General features: G+C 45.2%; 2 protein-coding genes and 1 long non-coding RNA gene across 12 annotated transcripts in view; 2 read left to right on the forward strand and 1 right to left on the reverse strand.

Moving 5' to 3' along the window:
- The window catches only part of LAMC2 (laminin subunit gamma 2), a 77,470-nt gene extending 67,618 nt beyond the window's left edge, over positions 1-9,852 (forward strand). For all 4 annotated transcript variants that reach the window (XM_061383438.1, XM_061383437.1, XM_061383435.1 and 1 more), the window contains 6 exons: positions 150-299; positions 961-1,075; positions 2,457-2,656; positions 4,521-4,679; positions 4,773-4,872; positions 7,861-9,852. In XM_061383438.1, coding sequence (XP_061239422.1) covers positions 150-299; positions 961-1,075; positions 2,457-2,656; positions 4,521-4,679; positions 4,773-4,872; positions 7,861-8,114 — 978 coding nt within the window. In that variant the 3' untranslated portion in view covers positions 8,115-9,852. The remainder of the gene's footprint in view (positions 1-149; positions 300-960; positions 1,076-2,456; positions 2,657-4,520; positions 4,680-4,772; positions 4,873-7,860) is intronic.
- A 1,923-nt stretch (positions 9,853-11,775) lies between these two features.
- NMNAT2 (nicotinamide nucleotide adenylyltransferase 2) overlaps positions 11,776-23,134 on the reverse strand; it is a 217,688-nt gene continuing 206,329 nt past the window's right edge. For 6 of the 7 annotated variants that reach the window (XM_061383453.1, XM_061383446.1, XM_061383449.1 and 3 more), the window contains 3 exons: positions 19,236-19,337; positions 19,031-19,098; positions 11,776-16,477 (listed from right to left, as the gene is read on the reverse strand). In XM_061383453.1, coding sequence (XP_061239437.1) covers positions 16,375-16,477; positions 19,031-19,098; positions 19,236-19,337 — 273 coding nt within the window. In that variant the 3' untranslated portion in view covers positions 11,776-16,374. Of the gene's footprint in view, positions 16,478-16,499; positions 18,519-19,030; positions 19,099-19,235; positions 19,338-23,134 lie in introns of those variants that run through there. The other variant, XM_061383452.1, reaches the window with a different exon arrangement.
- Positions 16,157-19,975, forward strand: LOC133228084 (uncharacterized). Its single transcript, XR_009730052.1, has 2 exons — positions 16,157-16,245; positions 19,171-19,975. It is a non-coding gene; the product is annotated as an uncharacterized LOC133228084 (long non-coding RNA).

Below are 23,134 nucleotides of genomic sequence, written 5' to 3' on the forward strand. Positions count from 1 at the left end.
TGCCTGACTTGCATGAGGAATATTGCCTCATTTCTGTTGGACTTTGGGCCTGGATTGTTGTTTTCAGACAATGATGGCAGGTCATGGGAAGACTGGTGTGGCAACTGGCGAGCAGAAAGTAAGGCTTATTCATTTTTGGGGACTCACAGGTAGAAGCGAAGAAGATCAGACAAAAAGCTGACTCTCTCTCAAGCCTGGTGACTAAGCGAATGGATGAGTTCAAGCGTGTGCAAAGCAGTCTGGGAAACTGGGAAGAAGAAACCCAGAAGCTCTTACAGGATGGGAAGAATGAGAGACAGGTATCCTCTGTTTCTTCGTTCCTTCAGCAGACCCGTGTTGAAAGGCTACCAGTAAGAGGAGCCATCAGAAACTCTCGAAAGGTCATGATATTGCTGCTTATTGAGACCTTAATGTGATTACCTCAGTTCCACTCACTGAAAGTGAAGTCACTCAGTCATTTCCGACTCTTTGCAACCCCATGGACTGTAGCCTACTAGGCTCTTGCATCCGCGGGATTCTCTAGGCGAGAATGCTGGAGTGGGTTGCCATTTCCATCAGCCCTCCAATGTAGGAATAGGACTGAGGTCTTCTGGGCCCAATTTTGATCTAGGTGTCTATGAAGACACATGTCTATACTTCCTAGGTATATATGACATATGTCTATGAAGTGTATGTCCATACTTCAGGAAGTATCCAGGGTTTAAAATTAGGATTTGTAAAACTGTTCTTGTCCCTGAGTAGAGCTCGAGTCTGTCCTCAATGTGGAATCCTACTGGGTCATCGGGTTATAAAGTCTGTGTGGTCTCAGGTTGTGGAGGGTTGCTGCAGCACCCCCTAGACTCCAGGAATCAAGTTCTCTGTTGTGAAGAGCAGTGTGTCAGAGCGGCTATGCTGGCAGGAGGGCTCTGCCTGGGTGTGTGTTATATTTACTCTAATCTTGTTCCGCCTGCCCATTTATAGAAATCAGATCAGCTGCTTTCCCGTGCCAACCTTGCTAAAAGCAGAGCCCAAGAAGCACTAAGCATGGGCAATGCCACTTTTTATGAAGTTGAGAATATCTTAAAGAACCTCAGAGGTGAGTATTTCGGGGTTCAGATCACTTGAGTATTTTAAAGGTATAAACGTGACTTTGGTTTATTTTGAATCTTCATAAATCTCTGTAAGTGGCAGGCATGTTGAAGTATTAATAGACACTCAATAAATATCTTTGTAAAGAAAAACATTTAAAAATATTTAATACAGTAGAAACATTATGAAAACTGCAAGTGTTAATCACGCAGTTGCGTCCAACTCTCTGTGACCCAGTGGACTGTAGCCCGCTAGGTTCTTCTATCCATGGGATTGTCCAGGCAAGAATACTGGAGTGGGTAGCTATTCCCTTCTCCAGAGGATTTTCCCAACCCAGGGATCCAACCCACATCTCCCACATTGCAGGCAGATTCTTTACCATCTGAGCCACGAGGGAAGCCCATATTGTACTAACTGTCAAAAGGCTTGAGTTCTGATCTGTGCTCAATCGTGTGATTAGGCTGAGCTGGCTGTGTGACTGTAGGCAAGTCACATAACCTTTCCAGACTCTGATTTTCTCATCTCTAAAAGAAGAAATTTCAACTAAACTGCTTCAAAGGTCCTGCAGAGATTTGCTATCTCACTGCCATATAGATAGTTTTCTTTTCTCTCCCCTTCTTTCTTTGGCCTGGTTGGTTCCAATATAGAGTCAGTGAGGCTGCCTTGTGATAAATGATATCGAACAAGCTTTGTCATAGCATCTAGATTCCAGGAAATTTGGGTTTGTGCCTTGCAGTGCATGCATGCTAAGTCGCTTCAGTTGTTTCCGACTCTTTGTGATCCTGTGGACTGTAGCTGGTCAGTCTCCTCTGTCCATGGGGTTCTCCAGGCAAGAATGCTAGAGTGGGTTGCGGTTCCCTCCTCCAGGGGATCTTTCCGACCCAGGGATCGAAGCCGACTCTTTTCTGTCTCCTGCGCTGGCAGGTGCGTTTTTTTACCACTAGCGCCACCTGGGAAGCCCTGCAGAGATTTGGTTAAAGTTTCAGGCTTCTTCACTAAAGAACAACAATAAAGACGTTTTCAAGTCTTGGGATTTTCTTCTTCACAGAAGTACCTCTCTACCCCTTCTATTCAACTGCTAACTGCTGCCATTGGCAGCTTAGGGTTTAAGGCTCTGGGTTGAAACTTTGGGCTTCAAAGAGTCTACTTGTTTCTGATTCATTTGGAGGTTCACTTTTGCAAAGATGGGGACCCAGGACAGGCTGATTGTTGATTGTCAGTTCAATACTTTCTCTTGGACAAGAAAGAGTCATGACCACAACTTTCCACTCTCTCATCCCTTGGGTGCTATTAACACTCTGATTTTTCTTAAAGGCATCAGCCCCTTTCATCTTCAGTTGTAAGTTAATTTTCATCTTCATGGCAATGTTTTCTTATCTTCATTTCAGAGTTTGATCTGCAGGTTGAAGACAGAAAAGCAGAGGCTGAAGAGGCCATGAAGAGACTCTCTTACATCAGCCAGAAGGTTGCAGATGCCAGCGACAAGACCAGGCGAGCAGAAACAGCCCTGGGGGGTGCTGCTACCGACGCCCAGAGGGCAAAGACTGCAGCCGGGGAGGCCCTGAAGATCGCGGGCAAGATAGAACAGGTAAAGAGAAATCTCAGGTCAGCAGGAGCAGCTTCAAACATACCGGTCATGTTGAATGAGCGAGAGCGTTGGGCTCATTCTGACCTGTAAGACTCAGCGTCCTGTTATGGTCCATGGTGTTCCCAGATCCACTTGGCTGGCCTTTTGGTTGGGTGGTTCACGAGCCTGTCATTGACTGAGGGCTGGAGCCCCACCTCCGCCATTTTCAGCTCCTTTTTTAGAGAACACCATGAGCAGAACCATGCAAGATTGCTTTTTATTTAGATATTCTGTTAGTTTCCTGGACCTGCTATCAAAAAGCAGCACAGATTGGGTGGCTTAAAGCAACAGGAACTTTTTCTCTCAGAGCTCTGGAGGCTAGAAGTCTGAAATCAAGGTGTCAGCAGAACGATGCTCCCTCCGAGACTCTGGCTAGAAAGCTCCCGTGCCTCTTCCTAGCTTCTGGTGGTGGCTGCCAATCCTTTGTGTTCCTTGGTTGGCAGTCACTTCTCTCCAGTCCCTGCCTCTGTCATCACCTGGGGCTCTTCTTCCTGGATCTCTCCAGCTCTTCTTATAAGGACGCTGGTTGGATTCGGGGCCCACTCTCCTCCAGCATGACCTTATCTTAATAAACTACATCTGCAACAACCCTATTTCTGAGTTAGGTCACACTCTGAGGTATTAGGGGTTAGAATTTCAACACATCTTCTTTGGGGGGACACAATTCAACTTGCAGCAACTATCCCAGTGTTTTGATTCGAGATTGTGAAATTCTGGAGTTCTGGGTCTAAGCTCCACTTACTCATTTTTCACTTTGTTTCCATTCTGTGCCAGCACTGTGCTGGGGATATGGAGATGGGGAAAACTCAGTCCTTCTCTTTAAGGAGCACTCAGTGTCATGGGAAAGACAGACTAGTTGCACTTACAGCACAAATGTTAAGTGCTACAGTAGAAAGAGTGCTTCTCAACTGGAAGAGAGCTTCCTAGTTCTGATTTAAGTGTGACTTTTAGAAATCATGGACTTCCCTGGTGGCTCAGACGGTAAAGCGTCTGTCTACAATGTGAGAGACCTGGGTTCAATCCCTGGATTGGGAAGATTCCCTGGAGAAGGAAATGGCAACCCACTCCAGTACTCTTGCCTTGAAAATCCCATGGACAGAGGAGCTTGGTGCAGGCTACTATCCATGGGGTCGCAGAGTCGTGCACAACTGAGCGACTTCACTTCACTTTCACTTTAGAAATCATAAGCAACTCTAGAAAGCCCAGAGGGGACTTTTGGTGTCTAGACTGTGTGGCCTCACTCTTGGATTACTTCCAAAAATAATCTCAAATCTTAGGTCCCTTTAGGGTAGAGACCAATTTTCTATGCGTCTTTTTATATGGCTTCTAGCACAGAGACACCTGTGACTTGATGCCTAATAGTAGCTTGTTGATAAAGATATTAAGATTCACTCATCCTAGTAAAAACAAAACTCAAAGCTGTAGCCCATTCATTCTCTGCACCCCAAACTCAAGTGTCTTGGGGGAACAAAGCCATTCAAAAGATGATGGCAGTAAAGAAACACGACAAAGAAGGAGTTGAGTTTCTCACCCTCTGGGTTTTCCCAACTGGTTCCTGATTCACTCACCGTTTGTTGAGCTTGACCCAGGAGGGAAGCAGGGTCTCACAGCTGACCATTAGAGTCTCTGGAGACATACCCCCAAATTCATTTGTTTGAGGCAGAGCTTGGGGAAGGGGGTGTCCCCAAGTCTGACTGTCTCGTTGTTCATCTCACTTACTCCATCAGAGCCCGGCCACAGCTGTATTTTTTCTGTGGTCGTCTTTGGGATGTTTCTGTGCCTCACCCCTCTCTCCTTCCGTCCCTGGCTCCTTTTGTTCCCCCAGGAGATTGGGAGTCTGAACGTGGAGGCCAACGTGACAGCAGATGGAGCCTTGGCCATGGAGAAGGGACTGGCCACTCTCAAGAGTGAGATGAGGAAAGTGGAAGGAGAGCTGGCAAGGAAGGAGCGGGAGTTTGACGTGGATATGGACACAGTGCAGATGGTGAGTTCCCATGGTTTTCCACGGCAGAGTCCTGTAACCTGGCCACTGTGGGAACACCCTTTTCAGATGGGCTTGTGCTTATTTTTTCCTCAGGTAATTACAGAAGCCCAGAGAGTTGACAGCAGAGCCAAGAATGCTGGAGTTACGATCCAAGACACACTCAATACATTGGATGGCATCCTACATCTAATAGGTATGTGGAGTATCCACAACCTTCCAACCTGTGTTCCAGGGCTTCTCCCCAGAAGATTAACTAGACTTAGTCCCCATGTGTGGGAATCTCAACTTCCCTTAAGGGTGTCAGGAAATTTGCTTTGTTTCCAGGCTCAGATACCTTAGGCAGGTTGCTTTTCATTTGCTGTGGTCTATTTTACCATCTCTAAGGTGGGTCACTGGGCATCTGCCTATTGCCCTTGGAGATGAAAGTCTGTAGGTCAAAGAACTGGGTGTACTTGGGGAAGGTATGTTGAGGCTCAGAGAGGTTAATAATGTTCTGCCGATCACACAGTAAATTGTGGAGGTAGGATTCGGACTTCACAGTGAAAGAGAATACTGGATAGCTTGACAGCCCCACTACGGATTCTGACCTTGATCCCGAGAATCTAGTGGACAGTGTCAAGCAGAGGAATGGCGTCCGTGCTGTATATTTCGGAAAGATCACTGGAGCAGCTGGGTGGAGGAGAGTTTGCAGGAGGCTTAGACAAGAGGCAGGATAAGATCATTTTGGAGACAGTTGTAGTAATTGAGAGGTGAGAGAGCTCTAAGACTGTAGGAGTGGTGAGGGGAAAGACTCTCCCAGCCTGTGAGATCAAGAATCACTTGCTGAGAGACTTCCCTGGTGATCCAGCGACTAAGGCTCCACTCCCAATGCAGGGGGCCCAGGTTCGATCCCTGGGCAGGGAACTAGATCCTGTGTGCAGCAACTAAGACCTGGCACAGTCAAATAAATACATAAATACTAAGAAAAAAGAATTACTTGCTGATTCTGCTGTTTGTCCCTCCCCAGACTACAGTTGGGGCTTCCCAGGTGGCGCTAGTGGTAAAGAACCCACCTGCCGATGCAGGAGACATAAGATATGGGTTCGATCCCTGCGTCAGGAGGATCCTCTGGAGGAGGGCTTGGCAACCCACTCCAGTATTCTTGGCTGGAGAATCCCATGGACAGAGGAGCCTCGTGGGATACACAGTGCATAGGGGCGCAAAAAGTTGAATGCTACTGAGCACACAGGTGCACATACACACACACAAACCACAGTTACACTGTGCTGTGACTGGTTGTGGGAACTTGAGCTGCCTGGTAGATGATCCAGATGAAATGTCAAAGAGGGAGGTCCATGAGACACTATAGAAATTTTAGGCTAAAATAGATTTGATGGCACCCCATGGCAGCAGCTCCAGTTACCTCACCGCATCCCTCCCCAAAGAAAGTTCAGATAAATTAAAATCCAGGATTTGGGTAGAACTGATATCAAACCTTCTGTGGCCTGTTTTATCAAGCTTGGACCGCAGCAGATATGGAACTAGGGCTTCAGTCAGGGATTCCAGCCATACTTGGGAGAGCCACTTTCAAACTTTTCTGTGGAGTGTCATCATCACCCTGAGAGACAAGTATCATCTGCACTGTTTTCCTGATGGGTCCGCTTTGTGATCCAATGAGTCCCAAAGAGTAAAATACCCTCTTAAGGTAAAAAAAAAAAAAAAATCCCCAGCTGAGAGTTTAGGAGCTTTGTTTAGTGTTCTGAAAAAGGCAATGAAACTAACAGGGCCTTTAGAGGAAATGAGAGCATGGGCAGGGAGGCTGGCTGAGAACTGTCAAGCACTTTCTGTGTGCCAGGCACTGAGCCAGATTTTTTTGTGGTGAATAGTTGTGTAAAATTTGTAAAGGTTCTGTGAGGTGGGTTTTAGGGCTTATGTGGTGGCTCAGTGGTAAAGAATCTGCCTGCCAAGCAGGAGATGAGGGAAGATCACCTGGAGAAGGAAATGGCAACTCACTCCAGTATTCTTGCCTGGGAAACCCCATGGATGGAGGAGCTGCGTAGTCCCTGGGGTTGCACAAGAGTCGGACATGACTTAGCAACTAAGCAACAACTAATGAGGCGGGTTTTATTATTTTATTTCATAGAAGCTCAAGGAGTTTAATACTGCCCCACAGATCACATAGTAAATAGGGGAGATAGGATTCCACCTGAGGTCTCCGTGTCTGATGCTCCTGCCGTTTGCAAGAAGCTCATGCTGCCTCCCCATGGATGTTTTGCCTGCAAGCCTGCTTCACTTCTCCTGCATGTCTTAGAGCCCTAAATTCTAGACTCCTCCTCTGTCCCCAGGGGAAGGACTGATCTACTGGATCAACATTTGGGTTATTGTGCTGTTTCTACTCTGTCTGGTCTCTTGAGTCCTGGAAAAATTACAGTTTAATCTCTTTAGCTGGGATAAAACTTCTGCAGTCAAATAGATCTGACCTTGAATTGTCCACTCAAACCTATTCAGACCAAACGGGTCTTGCTTGCACATGAAGGGTCAGGTGCCCTTCATGCTGACGTGTCCGATCATTTATGAGTAAAGCATACCTGAACAAATGTGACCACATTTCATATTGGAATAAACTAATGTCTAGCCAGATCTCCACTGTTCCAGGCCAGAATGAAGTCTTCCATCATTTCATACAGCTGGAATGCATCCCTTAAATAGCAAAGCCTACCTTGGCCTCCCTAAGCCCTGAAACCCAGCCAGTTTCTAAAGGTCTTCTAATAGAAAACAGCAAGAAATTTCCTAAGGGTGATTCAGAGAGCAGAATTTGGAGTTGATTCTGATCTAAAGGGATGAGCTGTGTTGGGCAGACACCTTGGACAGTGTTCAGTCCCTGTGACCTTCAGCCTTCATCTTTTCAGAGCAGAAGCTGTTGACTCTATTGTGAAAACCGAAGCCCAAGCTTCATCTTGCTTAACTAAAGAGCCCAGACGCTTAAACTGGGCTTTTCAAAACCTAGTAACAAGGCTTGTGCTCTCAAAATTTTTTCTAGATTATTTCTAATTTAAAGTAAGCCTTTTTAAAAGAATGGCATACTATTGACTCTGAGCAGGTAAAAACAGAAGTTAAAGTTACAGAAGGGCCTGCATGTGTTCAAGGGGATTCAATCACAACTTTTTCCTCTGTTAACTCCATTCTTGTCCTCTAAAAATAGACCAGCCTGGCAGTGTAGATGAAGAGGGGCTGATCTTACTGGAGCAGAAGCTTTTTCGAGCCAAGACCCAGATCAACAGCCAGCTGCGGCCGCTGATGTCAGAGCTGGAGGAGAGAGTGCGTTGGCAGAGGGGCCACCTCCACTCACTGGAGACAAGCATAGATGGCATTCTGGCTGATGTGAAGAACCTGGAGAACATTCGGGACAACCTGCCCCCGGGCTGCTACAATACCCAGGCTCTTGAGCAACACTGAAGCTGCCTTTGAGATTTCCCAACGGGGGTTCTTAGGATGGAGACCTCAGGCTCAGAAGCCATCTCATGCGGGTGGGGTGGGATGGGGCCATTTGAAGTGTTGATGGGCATTCTCAGCTCAACTGAACCTGGCCCCACCCCGAGACCTTGGCCAAGATCAGTGTATTGTACCAGTGTGATGCTCTTTGCTTCCTGATGTGGGGCAACGAGGCAAATAGCATTGAGTATGAGACTCATCAAGGGCCTGGACACCCAAAGGGTAGACCGGATGGAAGGACAAACTGCACTGGCAGATAGTCATAAACCAACTCCTGGAGTATGAATAAGTGTTGCCATGTCGTAGGCGGCTTATTCTTTGAGTAAATGTGACCAAAGGAAATTTTTTTTGACTTTGCCCACACATAAAATTCTTCCTAATGTCAGAACAGAGATTGAATTGAAGTCATGCTGTGGTCAGTAAAATACTGTTGCCTCATACTGTTCAATGTGTTCTTGTTGATCAGAGTTCCTCCCACTTACTGCCCAATCCATGACATGTACTCCACTTTCAAACTGGAGGAAGTGACGAACCGTAAGCCTGGCATGTTTGGAGCATTGGTATCCTGCTACCTTTGAGTTCTTCTGGGCCTGGAAGTGACCACCTTTCCCTTGATGATGCCAGGCACCTTAGAGACAATGTTTTTATTAAAGCATTTCTTAGCAGTGGAGCAAACATTGGGAACGTACTTACTTTCGAGTTTCAAAGTGATAGAAAAATGTAGCTTGGGCTCGCAAAGAGGTGCAATTATCTAAGAAGAGATGTTAGTCCTAATTCAATGCCATTTTCAAACACTAAAAATTATATGCCCCTGTGGGTTTTGTTCTCACTCTCTCTTTTGATAACAGACAATGTTCCTACTCATACTTGAACTGGGTAGCATCCATCCTTCCATTCTTCCATCCATCCATCCATCCATCCTTACAACATATATTTATTGAGTACCAATTGTGTGCCAGGGGCTGGGGTACATTGGTGATATAGTCTCTGTCCTCGTGGAGTTGACTGAATAGTAAGGAAGACAAACCTTAAAAAAAAAATTAAACTTACCAACCCTGTTCCTCACAAGTCATTGCAATAACCCCTTGGTTTGCAACCTCATTTTTCAACGGAACATATGTTGCAAGACATTCCCATGGGGCACTTGAATTTTGGTAAATAGCTGAAATGACTCTGGATTGTGCACCCTTTCTTGCATTTCAGCTGTTGCTCTGCCCCTTTCTACAACTGATTGCAACAGATTGTTGAGTCATAACACCAGTGGGAATTTCTGGAAAAATCAGAGGCCCTTCTAGCCTTGACTCAGTAGACTTTGGTACTGCCTCACCTCTGTATTTCCTTGGCTTTTCATGGACCTGTTTTTTTTTTTTTTTTTTTAAATAAAGAACAATTCGTAGATGCCTGTGGTCAGTTTCTAATTTGTTAAACTATAAGCTTAAGGTGTAGGTACCAAAGCAGTGGAAACAAAAAATGCTTCAGAGAGAGATGTGAGCCCCCAGAATTAGCATCTTTAATTCTTTTTTCTGAGTATCTTGTTTGCCCGTTCCAACCAGGCAAGCATGTTATGAAATTTAACTGGTTTTGTCTCCTAAGCATAAAGAAGGATTTATTTCTGGAACAACCTGAGCAGGGTGAGGGTGATAATTAACGTTTTGGCTTTTTTTTTCATCAACTATAAAAAAATAAAGGCAAAAATCAATCATTTGTGGTACATTGTCATGCTTTTTAATAAACTAAAATTTAATAAATGGAGATCCTGAATTGGCCATCTACCCAAGTGACTGAGGACAGAATTCTGCTTCTGCCTACACTGACCCCCCAAATTCTGACAGATCTAATCACTATGCTTTGCCTTCTCTGAAAGTGCATTTTTAATCCTGTCTTGGCATACTCAATCACATATCTTACAAATTTGATTCAATTAACTACAATATCACACAGACCTAAAAATATGCAAAATTCACTCATGATTGATTTTTTTTCTCGTTCTCATCACATACTGGATGGACAGTTGGCAGAGCAGCCCTCCACATATTCATTTCAGAGGCCCTGCCATTTATAACATGACTTCTAAGGTTGCCTTAGGCAGCATCTCCCTTCCAATGGGTGGAGAGGAAAAAAGACATTGAAGAAGGAGATACATGGAAGTTTTTGTGAGGCAGGCCTGGTGAAGGCTGAACATCACTTTCTATCACATTTCATGGTCCAGAACCCAGTATTATTATGCCCACCTCTAACTTGTAAGGTGTCTGGGAAATAGAGTCCCTTGGTAGGAAGGAAGTTGATTCTCTGACAGTTCTCTACTATGAAAGGGGAGAATGCATCTTAGTGATTGGCTATCTGTTTCTGTCAAGTATACATATTCCAGGGTACTTGGTGGGGGATCTGAGGGTGCCTGCAATCATAAAAGGATTCCTTCGTGGGATTGACTGTTAAGAGAGTCATAAGACTGTCTTCCCTGACACATGGGAGATGATCCCTATGTAGAGATGGGAAATGGAAAAGTGACTCATGTGACTCTCTTTGGACAGAAATAATTCCCTCATTTCTGAGGTTGTGGTCGATTGTCCCTAAGATGAGAGAAGGAGTATGTGACTTAGAAATAGCCTCCCCAGGACTTAGACTGTTACCAGTCTTGACCTGACCCTGCCAAGTTAAGGGCACTTTCCTTCCTCTTTCTTATCAGTATTGTGATTTGTAGTGGAAATTTGCTTGTGCTTCTGAGAGTTATCTAACTAATTGTGCCCTTGGTAAGCTATCACACATATTTTCATCTATTTTGACTCATGGGGATTTCTGTCTGGAGAAGTGGGTAGAAATGAAATGCATGTGGACTGTAACTTCTTAGTCAATGTACTTCTGATCTTATCCCAGGATGTGGACTTCTTTTCAGTATGCTTGGACAAAATGTAAGATGGATACTTGGTAATGTCCAATGTTTGGAACAAGTCTCAAGGACTGGGAATGTGTTTATCATTGTTTTTTTTTTAATGTTTCACATGGTCATGGGAATGTTGTAAATTCTTGCTGTGGCTCAGTTTTCCCACCTGGAAAGCAGAGATTAGACTCTTTTTCCTCTGTTTTCTTTATACTATGGGCTACATGGAACTTTCTAGGAAATTCCAAGATCTGAAGTTTACTTACGGGTCATAAGGGAAAAACTGTGTTATGTACATGTCTGTTAACTTATAGATACAGTATATATTTTGTAAGTTAGTGTAAGTAAGCAAAATAAACCAATGTTTATACCCAATATTAAACAAGAGCTCATCATTACATACTCTCAGGACAGAGGGAAAAAAGTATTTCGCTTTGTGACTAAAGTAGCAAATATAAATACAAACCATCAATTTATAAGTCATATCAAGTACCACAATGATATGCCACCAAACCCACATAGCTGACTAATCTCAGCCTTAAACAAAAAAAGATACCAAGAACCAAAATGATAAACACACACACACACACACACACAACTAATCTGACAAACCAGTAGCTAAACCTTAAGTGAGCTGGCAGAGTGGAGAATTGTTATTTTACCTTCTGAATCACCATTCAGACCTAAACCCATACATAACGTTTGTCACAATTAAAAATTAAAAAAGATCGAGTAGTCACGGCGGGGTTGAACAATTAACTTATTCATTTTCAGCTTGTTTACTTTGCCAAACAAAACCAATTATGAGTTTAACAATTTCTGTCTTACTTGATATCCTTTATGTCAAGAAGTAAGTTTTTTAAGTTTTTAATTTTCACAAATACATTTTTAATTCACAAAGAACTAACTTCTTCAAGGATCCAGAGCTAACCAATACCAGACTGTGCAGGTTAGGTAGAACCGAAGATTTCATTTAAAAAAAAAACAAAACTGAGAAAACTTAGGCACAATTGAACAAATTTGCTAATTATTCTTCCCTGCTTATGGGTGTGGTTGTGTACACTTTCATATTACACATGCGACATTAGCTAAACCAAGCAGAAAATCTCCTGCTCTAAGAGCATTAACAACTGTTGGCTCCCGTCAAGTAAGACTGTGAAGAAAAAGTGATTAATTCTGCGACTCACAGAGAAGATTCTAGACCAAGACACAAGGCTCTAGTAGCATCATCTTATTTATTAATGTAGTTGAACCATTTTGCTGATAAAACTTTTGTCTGTGACTATTCTAGCAACAAAATTTTACTCAAAATATTGCACTGTGAGATGGTGTTGCAACTTCAATGTAGTATTTATTAATGTGTTGATTTCCATAAAGCAAATCTTATTCTTAAAATGGCAGATTCAGTGACCAAAAAAGTGATTCAAAAAAGCTTCCCCCTTCCCATGCCAATCCTTGAGACTGCTAGGATCAAGCTGAGGTTTGGGCCCCAGGCCTAAACTGAAGGAGGAGGGAAAAAGAGTAACTCATTCCTAACTGACTGTTACAGGCTAATAGAACATTCCAAACATACTCAACAAAGAAACCACATGAAAAATCGCATTTACTGGGCAGCTATAGGAAGGTGGACTGAACATAATGGACTGAACACATTCATCGTCTTTACCATGATGCTATTCCTAAGGTGTCCGAATTGGATGAGCTACAAAATCCATCCCTGGACCCATCCTTCCCCTCTCACCTGCCCGCCTTCACACTGGAAAAGATCCTGAGCTTTTCACATACTGACTTATTTTTGAATTACTCTTTTGAGGAATAAAATATAATAACATGCTTCTCTCTCTTAATCTGAGAGAGAGAGAGTAAGGGAGAGTGTATCTGTGTGTATCTGTCTGTCTGTTTGGGGGAGTAGATTTGGGCTAGTAAAATATAAGTCATTTCTCCCTGAATTCTCTGCCTCTTGCTGTAGTTTGATTATGGAGTCTCACTTTCAATTTAATTAGAAGACCATGTTCTTTTGTTCTTTCTGAGAAGCTGAAGCAGGAGACTAGGGAATGTGGGAGAAAGGTTGGCCAAGCCGGGACAGGAAGAACAGCTTCTCTAGAAGCTCCAGTTCTGGGTTTCAGGCACTTCAGGAAGAGACTTTCCTCCCCTGTTCCCATGTACATTCAAGGAAAATGAAAGCAAGAAGGCCCCAAAGGTGGGGGGAGAGGGAGAGAGGTGAATGAGGTACCCGCTAGCAGCACAGACACCACCCCCCCAGAGGGCCATTCCTTGAGGAGAGAGTCATTGACACGAAGGGTTTCCCTCGTGCCTCTTCTTACATATCAGCCACTTTCATGCAAGCGGGAGAGACATTTTTATTGGTAGGCAGGAAATGAGGCTCCAGACCCCCTCTTGAGACAGTCATTCTAGCCCATGCCTTTCTCACGATCTCTGAACCTTTGGGTCAGCCATTGTAGGAAGGAGCAGGACCTCAGGCTGGAAGTCAGGACCTGGAGGTCATCCTGTGGGCACCTGGGGCCACCATTCCAACTCTGAGTCATCTCTCTGGTATTGGCCTTGGCTGGGTCACAGTCACGTGTCCTGCCCTGGATTGAAAGAGGGGATCTGACCTCCCTGTAGCAAGTGAAGAAGGGGGCAGGGCAGGAAATGGACTTCCATCCAAAAGGGGAGTCACTTTTCCTTGTATTAAAGGAAAGCTATTTTATCATGATCCTTGCGATCGATTCACCAAGACAGACTCTGCCTCATTTCATTCCTAGAAATCTACTTCTATCCCTGTTATTTTCTTTAGCTCATCTCACTCTCCCTATAAACGTGCTTTCCACCCCAACACTGAATGCCGCGAGAGTCAGCCCTGTTTCTTCTCAAGGGTCATGAATGAAATGGGGCTTGACCACAGAGCCCAGTAAAGAAAAAGTGGACCAAAGGAACAAAAGACAGCTGGTCTTTCTCGGCTCTGTCCACGTGGATCTTCAGAATGAACTCTATCCATAAACTTCATATCCCTGATGATGCGTGCTTCCCCGGGGAATCCAGCTCCCTCATTTCCTTTGTATCATTTCCTGGCTTCTGAATGCCTTGCCTAGACAAAGGTACTTCTGTCTTTCTCTCCCTAGCACTAGTGCAATCTTGAGCACTTTCTCGGTCTTTGCCTTCCACAAAGCAATCCTTTCTTGGATTCAGATTTCCTCTAAGCCATTGCCATTTCCAGCATTTCCTTTCTAAGGGAAACCTAGCTACAGCCTTCCTCACCATCACATCCTCCCCCCAGGACTAGCATACACAAGGCTGTATACAGGGAGCACCTGGGACAGACTTAAGTTAAGAGAGAGATGCCAGGTAAAGACTGAAAGCTGCATCTTATCTGGTCAGTATCATGGGGAACCAAAGGAGCAGAGATTATGTGGTGTGATGACCTAATGGTCAGGGAAACATTAGCCTTTTGTCAGGCTTTATGCTTGCTGTGTGACCTTGGACGAATCATTTAATCCAGTGGATGTCTGCTTCCTCATCTTTTAAAAGAAACCTTGGCTCAATTAATCTCTAAAGATCTTCTCAGATTCCATGATTCTTAACTGAACACTGAGAGCCAAGAACAGTATCTTACTTTTGTCCTTTGGAGATTATTTCCATAATTCAAGAGGATAAGCCCTCCCCCTGCAACCATGCTATTTTCTGTTGAATTTATTTTCCTGGAGGCTGCTGAAGGATGCTACAGATGTTTCTGGCATCAGATCCCACCCAATACCTCCCGGGCCAGGGCTGGTACTAGATATCGACAAAATTATCCTACAGTTTGGGGACCATTTCTCAAAGAATCAAACACCCAAGAGCCAAGAGACTGGATGAGAGACACAGAGCAGAAGAGAGTAATTTCCTTTCGGTTCTCCAGGCAGGACCTGAACAGCTAGAACAGAGTCTGTCAAAACTGTTTCCAGAGCGCCAGAGGCAGGTGGGAAACTGTGGACAAAAAGGGTAGATGAGTTTAGTGGCTCTTGACAATCCCTCCAGATGTCTGTTCTGAGAATCGTGGTCCTGCCAGGCAGGCTTCCTCAGGCTACGATTGTGGCTTCTGGGTTCAGCATGAGTCGTAACCCTAAACCCACAAAAAAGGCTGAGGCTCTGCTTCTCAAGAAGGAACTGACCTCAGACACCATCTCTGTTACCAAACTAGAGTGGGTGAGAATCACTAGTTCCCACGGGGAAATGGGAATCACTTTCTCCTAGGTCATCCTGGATTTACGTTACGACAGAGACATTTCCCAGCCAAACAGGCAATAAATAATTCCAATTAGCAAAGATCTCTAGCTTGAGTGAACTCTTAGCATGTTTTATTTCAGAATTGGCTGCATTTTTAGGACTCGGCCTTGCATACGTGATTCTTTTCAGATGTAGGAATGCGACTAAGTCTGGCCTCCAAGGGCTGTGATGGTGATCTGAAGGTCCCTTGGTAACATCGGAGCTGGCAGGGAACAACCCACGCTCTGCCATCAGTCACAGCTCAAATAAGTAACTGAACGGATGCCACCAAGAAGTGAGAAGGAACCGGCTCTAAGTGATCGTTAAGCCCAGAGCATCAAAAAAGAGAGGTCTTCGGAAACTAAGGAAATGGACTCAAATCCTTCTGAGCAACCCTACTACTCCCAGACTTGCGTCCCAGGTTTCAGAACATGAAAGTCTCAGTCTTGACCCCAGACTGCTGTGTGTGCAGGGCGGAGGCGGGGAGAAAGCGGGTAGGTGGGTGGGGGTTGTCTCGGCCTGGTTCAGCGGGCGTAGCCCTCACGCAACTTTCTGAGAGCTGAGGCCTGGCTGCGGTATCCTGTCAAAAGGGAAGGAATGCCGCAGAAACGCAACAAGGCGACAGACATAAAGAACCGCGGACACGGATTTGATCCAAGTTCTATGAGGAGTGAACAACAACAACAACCAACAAACGAAACAACGAAACGAAAGATAAGAAAGAAAGGAAAAAGATAGCCCTTTGTGGTAAAGGGCATGCTGGGAAGGCGAGGGCCAGAGCCGCCTCCCCAGAGCATGCTGGGAGACGGGCACCCGCACATCTCCAAGGACCGCACTTCCCCCACCCCGACCCCGTCACCCACCCCCAACCCGGAGACGAAAGGAGAGTTTGTCCAAAGATGGCTGCGGAGGAGGGGTACGCTGTGGTGTTCTCTGCAGGTTCCCCCACACTGTGGGGGGTTGAGTCAGCAGGTGGGGAAAACAGTCAAGATGAGGAGACGGAAAAACGGAGTCGGGAGAGAAACGGGATGGACAGAGGCGGCGGGGGGCCGGTGTGTTGGCGGAGGACCAGGGAGAGTGGAGCACAGCGCCCCGTGGCCGCTAGCCCGAGGCGTTGATGTACAGCTGGCTCTTGAGAATGTAGTCGATGACCGGCTGGGACAGGTAATCCACGACGTGGCCATCCCCGTGCTGCAGAGCCAGCCTGGTTGAGAAGAGACGCTAATCAGTAGGCATGCTTTCCTGAAAGCAAGGCCAGAGGACTGGCCAGCCCATTCACTTTTGAGGAAAGGGTTTACCTAACACCCATTACCAGTCTTTGCTTAGGCTAAGTGCATGGCGTTCCTATCAGGAAAAAACCCCTTTCCCCTCTAATTCCTCCTCCATCCTGACTGTGCCACTTCCTAACTGAAGAACCTCTGGCAAGTTGTTTAAACCCATCCATTCTTCCATTTCCTTCTCTGTAAAACAGGGGTAATACTGGGGCCTGGGGCTGAGCTCAGCTATCAGAATGATTAAATGTCATACAGGTAGCACTTAGAAAAGCCCAAGCACACAGTAGGCATGTCAAGGTGTTAGCTATTCTTATGTCATTTCTTTGTGTTTCTCTACACCAAGGTCTCAGGGAAAGGAATATCATGATTGATTCCTTCTTTTCCTTCCTAAGGAAGCTCTGAGGGAGAAGAAGCGGCCCTCCTTCACGAGGCTCTTCTCACGAGCCCTGGTGAAGGGAAGCACTACCACGTACAGGACTCTCTTCATGCACTTCAGTTTCAGCACAGTTTTGCTCCAGTCTTGGCCTGGCTGCTTCCCATTCTCTATGCACATGGTGGTCTTGGGAATGTCAGGCCCCAAGGAGCCATTTGTAAGAATTCACACACTCCTCTGGACACCTTGATTCTAAAATGCATCTGTGCCTTGCGCTGTGAGATCTCCCCGAAGGCTGGCTCAGGGCCTTTGCAATGCACACAGTGTCCTGACCTTCCAGCAAACTAGGTCCCCAAGTGCCTCCCCACACAGTTTATGGGAGGCTTCTTGAAAAAGTGGTTTACATCCGTGGTTTCCAAATGCCAATCCCAATTTCACGAGAATCACCCAGAAAGCAGCTCCCCAGAGACCCAACCCCCCGAAATTCTGATTCAGTGGGAATGAATGGAACACTGAAATTTGTGTTGCCATTTAAGTTTTCACAGTAATTTTATTATACAGCCATGGTTGGACCCACAATCTTCCCCTCTTCCCTCGCTGGCCACTGCCACTTCTGCTCTCACCTCATAGTTGATGCTACCGTTTCAAGGGCGTGCATAATCACCTTCCAGGGAAGAAGTCCAGTGGACCTTTTAAAACCTTGGGCTCACTTGATTTCTTTGAAACATATGACACAGATGACAAATGACAGTGTTCTCTCCCTCTGTACCCTCTGCTGCTTTTGTTCCAGGGCCACCAATGCTGGTGGTTTCTGACTGCTCCTTAGTCTTCTTCTATTTATTTTTTTATTACTTTTTAAATTGGAGTATAGTTGATTCACAATGTTGTGTTAGCTTCAGGTGTACAGTAAGTGATTCAGTCATACATTTATAGCTATAATTCTTTTTCAGGTTCTTTTCCTTTGTAGACTCTTACAAAATATTGAGTAGAGTTCCCTGTGCTATACAGTAGGCCTTTATTGGTTATCTATTTCATATATAGTAGTGTGTACATATTAATATATAGTAGTGTGTATATATTAATCCCAAACTTCTAATTGACCCCTCAGCCTTCCTTTAAATAAATGTTAATATGTTTTAAATATTCCCATAGCCTTCTTTGCTCTTACTGACTCTCCCTGTGAACTCAGCCATACCCTTAAACTTTAATTTACACTTAGGTGCTCATGGCTTTCAGTTTTATTATAGTTCTAGACCTCTGTATTCCACATGTCTTATCCTTCCATTGGATATTTCCACTTGAAGTTTATGGTGGAAACTGTTAACTGGTCCCTAGTATCCAGTCTCTCTTTCTTATCCTGAGTAATAGACCCTCCCAAGTTTTAGCTGGACATATGGCTGCCAAGCCTCAAAGTCTACTCCCAGCCTGTCTGGAGGCTAGGCATGGCCACGTGACTGATGCTTAGCCAGTGGGATGAACGGGAAGTGACGGGTGAAACTTTGGGTCGTCTTCTAAAGGACAAAGCTCTTTGCCCTTCCCCACTGGCTGAGGAGAGAAGTCATTGCAGCAGCCGTGGACTCAGAGAGGGAGGCTTCATGCTGAAGAGAACAGAGATTCAATCTCTTTTGACACTGAATAACATTTCTCATTTAAAATTCTAACTATTTAGGGTTTTTTGTTATGGCAGTTAACCTAAACCCTTACTAAATCTGTGGGTACCTCAGAGTGGAAGTGGAAGTGTTAGTCGCTCAGTCACGTCCAACCCTGCGACCCCATGGGCTATAGCCCATCAGGCTCCTCTGTCCATGGAACTCTCGAGGCAAGAGTACCAGAGTGGGTTGCCATTCCCTTCTCCAGGACACCTTCCTTCCCTCAAACTAGAGTCCAAACTAAAAATAACTTCTTCCCCCCTCAAGTCACCTAAAACTAACAGCCTGTCCCCCTTTTAAAAATCAAGGACTAGCAACAAATAAATGAGGTCTAAAAAGAAGGCTACATATTGGGGTAGCCAGTGTCGGCCAACCTAACAGTCAGCCTGGACTGAGGAGAGCTGTATGGGAACCTGAAAGCCAGTTTGACCAAGGTCTCTCTGGTCTTTTGTCAAACGTACCTGCTCTTGGTTGAGCTGACCACAGACATGGGATGGTTGATGTCATCCTTCACCACCATGATGTTATTCTGTGGACAGAGCAGAGAGAGTAGGTTGCCAGTCCCTCACACTAAACTCCTTTTGTGTCCTCATGCCTCCAGCCCCCAGGCTTCTCAGAGAAGGGCCATATCACATTACTACACCAGCAGGGAGCTGGAGGACTCACTTTGTATTTGCGGAGTATTGAAGAGTGGTTCATGATTCGGTCTGTGTCGGCTGCGTCCCGGGGGACCACCACGATCCCAAAGTCCCCAACGATCACCTCCATCTGAAGAAACCGAAGGAGGGGAGAGAAAGAGAGGAAGTAGCCTTTGGTGAGACTTTGACTCCAAACCCCTACCAAGCAACTAGCAAGGTGGAGCTACCTCCTGTTGGAACCCTAAGCTTTAGTCCCAAACCTGCCTTCTCAGCCCCACCAGTCAGCTCCTTCAAGTAACAACCTGAAACTGTGCTCGTGGAATGAGTGGGAACTTCACCTGGCACACTTAATAAATACCTAGAGACTGAATTAATAATGCACTCCTGCATGTCTGGGCAAGATCTCTTCAATTCCTGAGGCTCCCGTTGAGCTCATAGTGTTGAAGGGCAGCATAAAACATGGTCCTTACCTGGTAATATCCTCCTGGGTGACACAGATCCTGTTGCTCAGCAACCAGACCCAAGCCCCTGGTTGGTTTACTGAGAGGGGCTGGAAGGCTCTCTGAGCTCACCTATGTCAAAACTGCTGTGGGACTCAGGGTGGTGACAAGTGGGGAAGGGCTTGGAAAGCCCCAGTGTGTACACAAGCAGTGACAGGGGAGGATTACTGTGGGGTCACTTCTGAAATCAGCCTCTGATAGAAGCCTGCTGCCCTCATGAGAAATGACACCTTTTCATTTAAAAATTAACCCCCCCCACAATTATAGATACAATAGAAACTTGGGAAAGTGAGAAAAAGAAAAAAAAAAATCACAACCACACAATCCAGTTAATCATTGTTAAATTAACATCTTAGTATTTCTATCTAGGGTTCTCTTCTCTATGGGTGTATGTCCACAACTGGACTGAACTGCAAAATTAATCATTTTATTAAATACCTATATATATTTTTCATTTAGCATTGTATTGTGAGCATTCTCTCATATAGTTAAAAATATTTTAAAGTGTGTTTTCTCCAGTCTGTGTGTTTCATTGCCTGACTATACCGTCATATACCATGACATACTAAGACAAATTTGTATTATAGAAAATATAGAGTCACTTCTGATTTTTGCAGTTATAATAAGCATTTGTTGAAGATCTGTATACATAAGTCTTTTACCACATCTCTTGATTATTTCCTTAGGATAGGAAGTAGAATAATTGGATGAAGGGATATGAACTGGACATATTTCAAGCTCTTGAGACATATTACCAAGCTGCTTTCTGGAAAGTTGTGCCAATTCTTATTTTCAAAGAGCCTGCAAATTGTAGCATTTAATAGACTTGGATCTAGTCTGGGCATATTACTGTCTAGATCTTGCCAATTAAGGATCCCAGATGGAGGGAGAAGTGGGGAGAGGCAGGCTTCTTCTAAGCATGCAGCTTATTGGGCAAGACCTGCTTTGGGGCAAAGAAACCAGGTTTTTCCTTGTAATTCTTCAGCCAAGTGCCACAAAAACAGACATTATAGAGCATTATGGCTACTTCTTCCCTATAGAGGGTTTCTTTTTTAAAAAATTTATTAATTTTTTAATTGAAGGATAATTGCTGTACAGAATTTTGTTGCTGAGGTTTTTAGAGGATTTCCGTATCAGCAGAATTCCCCTTCCAAGCCTGATTCACTGGTTGTGCTTGTGCGTGCCCGCACGGTGTGCACGAGTGTGCCCTTGGCTATTTGCAGCCACCTTCACCCTACTTCTCCCTTTGCTTATAGCTGGAGCTAGAGCTGCAATTAAAGATTGACTGAAGGCGCCCCAGGAGGGAATTTGTGGATGTACCATGTCTGAACCCCCATTGGATCATGCCGTTTGGAAGATACAGAACATTACACAACATGCTGCCTCTATTGGTGGTATTCAGATGAGGTAAACTAGCCCCAAGTCTTTGTCCTATGAACCAGGAATGTTAGGGAGGGGCAGGGCAGGGAGTGGAGGTGGATCCAGTGCCTCCTGCCATAACGTTTAGAATATTGCACCACTACTTAGAAGGTAATCGAAGACACTGGCTCATAAATTTGGCTGAACATCAGAATCACGTGAGGAGCTTAAAAAAATCCTCAAAGCCCAGCTCATACCCAAGATCAATTAAATCAGAATCTCTGGGAATGGGGCCCAAGGATTAGTATTTTTTTTTTACTCCCTAGATTTTAATTTTAATATGTAACCAAGTTTAAGAACCAGCAGTGATCTAAGTACTGTATTAAAACTCCAGGGGAAAAAAAAAAAAACTCCAGGGGAATTATTACCGTAGAGAAAGAGAAAAGAGAAGGGATGGAAAGAGAAGGGGATGGGAGGGAAAAGTTGGAGAAGAGAATCCATCCGGCTGGTATACATGGAGATTCCTCAACTGCCTTGCTATGCAGGTGTCTTGAGATATTTGGTGCCAATTGTATAACATAGGATCTGAATTCAGTTTGATTCTGAGAATCTGATGGATGTTTCATGTGTGATGTATGAAATAGTGGTCTATTTAAAGTGAGCATTCCAGGAATTTCCCTGGTGGTCCAGGGATGGTGGTTAAGGATCCACCTGCCAATGCAGGGGACACCGGTTCGATCCCTGGTGTGGGAAGATCCCACGTGCCGAGGAGCAGCTAAGCCAAGTGCTACAACTGCTGAAGCCTGCATGCCCTAGAGCCCGTGTTCTGCAATGGGAGAAGCCACCACAATGAGAAACCCACATACCGCGACTAGAGAGTGGACCCCAGCTTGTCGCAACTGAGAAGAGCCCACACACAACAATGAAGACTCACCACAGCCTAAGATAAATAAATAAAAATTTAAAAACCTAAAAAAGGTAAGCCTTCTAGTTTAAAGCATGAAAACAACGGCTCAGAATGGCAGTCAGGCCTCATGGGGACGGCCCTCTGGGTGACGTTAGTGCAGCTGCTGCTTTCTACTCAGAAATTGATGACCTGAGCACCTAATCAGTAACCACACAGGCTGCTCAGTGGTGGCAGGCAGATGGAGGCCTCGCTGATTGCGATGGTTTCCTTTTCCAGAAACAGGTGACAGATGTACCCCCTGGGAACAGATGTGGCGGAGGAGACAGGTCTACCAGACAAGACACACAGCTTTACCACATCCCAGGAGCATCTCTGCAGATGTCTAGACCAGACTGCAGACCTTTTCTGCTCCTTTGGCCAGACTGGAGGTCACAGGCTTGATTTTCATGCTGGAAGGTGTATGTGGGTGTGTGTTTTGGGGTGATAGGAGGTGCCGGGTGCTACAGCTGGCGAGGTTGCCCTCATCCCATGGGTGCCCATCTCCCTCCAGAGGCTTGGCTGCCCTGCCCACCCCCACCCTCATCCCTACCCCTGTCTTCATGTGGCCTCCAGGATCCACCCTCTCCTGTGTCCTCCTACCTCACTGGTTGGTCTTTTGGAGTTTCTCCCTGTACTGTTCCTTCTTTTTTTTTTTTTTCTTCCAGCTGCTCATCATGTGGGATCTTATTTCCCTAATCAGACCCGCACCCTGTGCACTGGATATGTGGAGTCTTAACTGCTGCACCACCAGGGAAGTCCCTGTGCTGTTCCTTCTTATCTCCTTGATCTCGAATGACTGGAGTCCCCCAGGCTCAGTCCTTGGACCTCTTTTCTATCTACGCTTGTACTTTTAATGATTTCATTCCATTTCAAAGTTTTAAAGACATACAGAAGGCTCTCAAATTGATATCTCCAGCATAGACTTCTCTCCTGAACTTCAGACTCATATATCCAGTGGCTCTTCAACAGGCCCACTTGGATGAGGTGTCTCAAGAGTAATATTCCACAAGCCCCTGAACACTCTGACATCAGTCAGTCCCCTCCACTGCCATCCCACACACACACCAAAATGCTATTCCTTTCTCATTTCAGTAAATGGAAACTCTTTCTACAACTGCTCAG

The sequence above is a fragment of the Bos javanicus genome, chromosome 16 (genome assembly GCF_032452875.1).
Source record: "Bos javanicus breed banteng chromosome 16, ARS-OSU_banteng_1.0, whole genome shotgun sequence".
In the NCBI taxonomy this organism is placed as follows: domain Eukaryota; kingdom Metazoa; phylum Chordata; class Mammalia; order Artiodactyla; family Bovidae; genus Bos; species Bos javanicus.